At 29.3% G+C, this 5,372-nt stretch overlaps 2 protein-coding genes across 2 annotated transcripts; one reads left to right on the top strand and one right to left on the bottom strand.

The window, feature by feature from the left end:
• Positions 1–236: 236 nt before the first annotated feature.
• Positions 237–789, bottom strand: LOC118069978 (uncharacterized; the record flags this gene model as incomplete). The annotated part of the gene is made up of 2 exons (XM_035088363.1): positions 568–789; positions 237–465 (listed from the first exon to the last, which is right to left on the bottom strand). Coding segments are annotated over exons 1-2 (451 nt in total), but the record flags the coding sequence as incomplete, so codon positions are not given.
• Positions 790–2,221: 1,432 nt separating this feature from the next.
• Positions 2,222–4,417, top strand: LOC118069977 (uncharacterized). The gene is made up of 3 exons (XM_035088362.1): positions 2,222–2,386; positions 3,475–4,250; positions 4,396–4,417. Exons 1-3 carry the CDS (start codon positions 2,222–2,224, stop codon positions 4,415–4,417), a joined length of 963 nt encoding a protein of 320 aa, XP_034944253.1.
• Positions 4,418–5,372: the final 955 nt, after the last annotated feature.

The following is a 5,372-nucleotide window of genomic DNA, read 5'->3' as shown; positions in this document are numbered from 1 at the left end:
ATAAAGATCCTATCCATATTCAACAAAAATTAAAGTTTAGTAATTAACAAAAATAAATTTGTATCTTTCACGTTCTCCATAAACAAAAAATAAACACTTACAACATAACGACTAGTTGTTAATGCACAATAATTTCGCAATACTTCGTAGATACTCAAACTTATGGTTAGGATCATAATTAAGAACAATATTTTTTAAACGACTCTGATAATTACGATACGCTTTACACTTCTTACTTTCAAAATTGAACCCTGTATCAATTTGAGCCATTAGCATTTCAGTTTTAGTCTGCTCATCTTTTATTGCATCTAAAAATTTATTCACTGTAGCATGGGAAACAGATACTCGTTGGTTAAAACTATTATGCCAGCCTTCCATTAGATTGTTAGATGTAATTCTATCATCAACTACGGCACGATAATAATTCCACAATTTAGGCTCAAATAATGGTTTATCACGTTTAATCTTATTATGGCGTGGTTTACCAATCCATGTCATAGTAAAATAGTTTAATAAATCATCCAACATTTCATGATGAATATCATAAAAATCACTAGAAACTATTACTTCATAGGCACTTATAACATCATTAACTGGAACATACGCTAATGCCATTAATAACTTAAGATTTAGAGCAAACGTTACATCTTTATTGTATCGTGCTTGAAGGCCACATAGTTGAATATGACGCCACACGCATTGTGTGAAATGAAAATGACACCCAGAAATTTTAATTCCTGGATATGTTTCTTTGATAGCATCCATGAAAGGCCTTTCAAAGTCGACCATAATGCGTGATGGTGAATATTAGGTAGACTCCGACGTAAAACTTTTAAGAAATTTATATACATATTCTTAGACTTATTAGGTGCTAATAAATACACCAAAGGCACAGATTTACCACTCATATATCCATGTATAGTATATAATTGAGAAAAGATGTTAGGTACTGACTTAAACGTACCGTCACTAAGCCACTGTTCGCATTTTGTTAAAAAATTTAAATTTTTTACAGTTGTAAATACTAAAAATCTATTTCGGTCTCCCACCGCTGTCATGAAGTAAAAATAATTCGTTATTGTAAGTTTTTTTTATATTCATCAGGGAGCTGTAGTTCACCTCGAGAAGTTGGATTGTTGAATTGTGGGTTATGTTGAGTCCGGGTACGCTGAATCAATCGACTAATCGACGTTGTCATTGGCATTAACGCTGCTACTGGAGACGCGACACCACGTAATGCTCCAGAAAGAATTTTAGCTGGTTTGTAGTCGGTTGTTTCAGCTTTACGTTTTATTTTAGCTTTTATAATCTTCATTTGCACCACAGCCGCATTTACAGCATGTTCATGAACCGGTACAGTGCCAACAATGTTACCTGAATGATATGGAGAATTAGAAAAACATTTATAACTACAGAAATTATAGTCACTCTTATTAATAATAACAAATTTATAGATTAAAAATTAATATACCTGTTCATCTTCACAATCGGTATGAATTATCTTTGAACAATATTTATTAGTGGCACAACGCCATGAAATATTATTTTTATTCACTTTTTTACGTGAGTAAATAATGCCCTCATGTACCAGTAAATTTGTACTCTTCTGCGATTTTATAAATTGCAGTGGCATTATGCATACCATATATACTTGAGATTACTTAAATATAATAATACTACTTTTGAGCATATATACTTCAGATTACTTAAATATAATAATACTACTTTTGAGCAACAATTTTAAACATTATATGAACTAATAGAGCACACAACAAAACTATAACCTCGTACATCATCATAAATTATACAATACTAGATGGCATACAGAGTATTAATATAATTACATAATAATTGCCACTAGGTAGCGCGGCGAAACGTAGTAACTTTTCAGCGCCAATATTTAAATTTGTAACTCCATTTCAATAACACAACATTTACATATCGTTATAATGTATAGATATTTGATAAAAAATATATTTTGTCTGAGGATATTTTGTCTTGGGGATATTTTGTCCGAAGATATTTTATCGGGAATATTTTATCGGGGATATTTTGTCCAGGGATATTTAAGCGCGATACCAAACTGGAAAAGGAGCATATCTGAATCGATATAAATCAGGAGAGGGATTATTCGATAAAATTACCAAAGCGAGCCCTAACTAATTTTGATTTGTTAAAGTATACAGAAAAATTGAAAATACCATATTTTCGAAATGTTTTCATGAGAAATGATTTACCATCATCAGGACCTTGGAAAAATGAATCAGCAATTATTAATTTGGATAATAAAGATGGATCTGGAACTCATTGGGTGGCGTATAAAAAAAGAGGTGGAAAAGTTGTATACTTTGATAGTTTTGGTGATTTAAAACCACCCAGAGAACTTGTACATTATTTTAATGTTAACCATATATTATATAATTATAAAAAATATCAAGATTATAATACTACTAACTGTGGGCATTTATGTTTGAAATTTTTTAATTGATCAGCTATAAATATGATGTGGAAAAAATTATATTCCATTTACATTTTAAGTATTATACAGTAAACATTATGGGTGATTCTTTGATATTAACACTTTCTGGACATTCATCATTATTGGAGGTTTCATATTTTCCTCCAATTGAATTTTCACCTACAAAAAATTATGTTCTTGGACTTGTTGATTTTCTTACATTTAATTCAATTCCAAACATATATGAAGGCAACAATAAGTTTCGATATGAAATGAAAGACAATTGGCGTACAATTACAATTCCAACTGGTACTTTTGATCTTAAAGATATTTACATATTTCTAATTGCGACGGATCCTCAATTAAATCTTTCATTGGGAGTTGAAAAAAGTACACTTGTCACCGAATTATAAAGTGAAAAATCAGCTATTGACTTCACATCTGAAGATTCTATCGGTGAATTTTTAGGATTCGAACGAAAAATTTATAAAGCAGGAGAAGTAAATAAATCGGAAAAACCAACATCAATATTGAGTGTTAATGCTATATGTGTAGAGCGTAATATTACAAGTGGTGTATACATAAATAATCAATTTGCTCATACAATTCATGCATTTTTTCCATCAGTCCCACCAGAATATAAAATTATTGAATCACCTACAAAAGTCATTTATCCCCCCGTCACAGTGAGGGAAATACATAATTTACAGATACGAGTTGTAGATCAAGACGGAAAATTAATTAATAATCGATCTGAATCAGTCACTGTAAGGTTACATTTAAAGAGTATATAATGGTAATAGTTTATGGTGATCATTTAGAAGAACAAAGTTATAATAACCATTAGCCATGCGCAAATGTACACAGTTTAAAAAAGACAATCAAACGAGCAACATCTCAACAGAAGAAGACGAAAAAGAAGAGGAGAACAGTGAAACAACTGACTCCTCAGAACACTTAATTTCTAGAAAGTCTTGGTTTAGACTTAATTTAAAAATTGTTAAATTTAAATTCAGCTTGTCGTGTTTAATACCATGGAGGCGACGGCATTAAAAATAAATAAAAAAATTGTTCAAGATGAATCTATATCTCATTATGAGATTCATGCTCATCAACCATATGGTTCATCATTATATAAAAACAATGATGAGATACGTATAGCTGTACAACATCAAGATTTATGTATTTTACCATGTGAAAGTTCAATTCATATCACTGGTAAATTTACAAAAGACAATGGGAGTGCTACATCAAACAAATCTTTACTTGCAACAATGTTTGCTTGTTTCTTATTTGAAGAAATGAGATATGAATTAAATGGAGTTGAAATTGATCGTAGTAAAAATGTGGGCATTACAACACTCATGAAGGGATTTCCATCATTTACACCAGAGCAAGAATATTCTTTGGAAAACAGTGGAATGGTACTTGATAATAAAAAACTATGTGATTCCAATGGTAATTTTGACGTCTCTATACCATTAAAATTATCATTTGGATTTGCTGAGGATTATAAACAAGTCATTGTTAACTGTAAACATGAGCTAATACTCATAAGAGCCAACACTGACTTGAATGCAATACATCAAACTGAAATAGCTAATACAGCGGCTGAAAATGTAAAAATTACTCTTGATAAAATTGAATGGTTAGTGCCATATGTTACAATGTCTGATTCAAAGAAACTTGATATGTTAAGTTACATCAGTAAAGATCCATCGATATCAATACCCTTCAGATCATGGGAGCTATATGAATATCCATCTTTACCTATAACAACGAAACACATCTGGTCTGTGAATACAACAAATCAACTAGAGAAACCAAGATATATTATATTTTCATTACAAACTGAACGTAAAAATAAATTATCAAAACGTGCTGATATATTTGATCATTGTAAAATTAAAGATTTTGCTGTTTATTTAAATTCACAGCGATATCCATATGCTAACATGAATATTGATATTTTAAATAATAAATATGCACTTTTGTATGAAATGTATACGAATTTTTATTCATCTTATTATAGTAAAAACATTAAAAGACCATACTTAAATAAAGGAAATTTTATGGAAAGAGGACCATTCATTGTAATAGATTGTTCAGGGCAAAATAAATCTATTAAAGCAGGACCAGTCGATGTTCGTCTTGAATTTGAAGCTACTGAAGTGTTTCCCCTGGGTACAACTGCATACTGTTTAATTTTACATGATAGAATAGTCGAATATAAACCATTAAGTGGACAAATTCGAAAATTGATTTAAAAAATAATTGAAATAAAAAATAAAAAGAAATAAAAAATATTAAAAAAAAAATAAAAAAAAATTATATGTTTATATTTAAGTTTTATTTTAAAAATTGTAATCATTTATATATTTATATACAAATAAAAAATTAGAAGAGAGTTGAATTTCTTTAAAAAAAAAAAATCTTATAAATATTTTAGAATCAGAGGTTATTTTTTCTTTTTTTAAAATAATTCAAAAGCATACATATCATTAATCTTACAGTTTATTCAAAAAGAAAAAATTATATACAATATTTGATACATTTTTTCAATATACATATTTATAAAAAACATTAACATATACATTTGTTTAAAAACATAATTATTAAATATTTCCTAAAAGAAATTGATTGAAAGCGTAAACCTCCTTCTTAGGACAATGAGCCATTCTAGGAGTTGATTCACCCTTACGAACTTTCAATTCATCATGCTGAAGACAATCCAATGTTTCCATTATTTCAAATAAGTCCGGACATTGTTCTCGCAATTGATTATATAATATTTCGAATTTTGGACATCCAAGCTTCTCAATATTATAACTTTGAATTCCCAAGAATGTGAGTTTGTCTCGTTCAACTGATCCACCTTTGTATCCTATGATTCCTCCTAAAGAACTTGTTTCTT

This window comes from Chelonus insularis, unplaced genomic scaffold (genome assembly GCF_013357705.1).
Source record: "Chelonus insularis isolate UGA/USDA-ARS -01 unplaced genomic scaffold, ASM1335770v1 contig_49_pilon, whole genome shotgun sequence".
NCBI lineage: Eukaryota > Metazoa > Arthropoda > Insecta > Hymenoptera > Braconidae > Chelonus > Chelonus insularis.
This window is presented reverse-complemented; position numbering and strand designations above follow the sequence as displayed.

Coding starts and splice junctions, on each gene's coding strand:
- LOC118069977 (XM_035088362.1), top strand. CDS start 2,222: ATGAGAAATGATTTACCATCATCAGGACCTTGGAAAAATGAATCAGCA. Junction 2,387..3,474: donor TAAAACCACCCAGAGAACTT/GTACATTATTTT, acceptor ATTTAAATTCAG/CTTGTCGTGTTTAATACCAT. Junction 4,251..4,395: donor ATAACAACGAAACACATCTG/GTCTGTGAATAC, acceptor TTAAATTCACAG/CGATATCCATATGCTAACAT.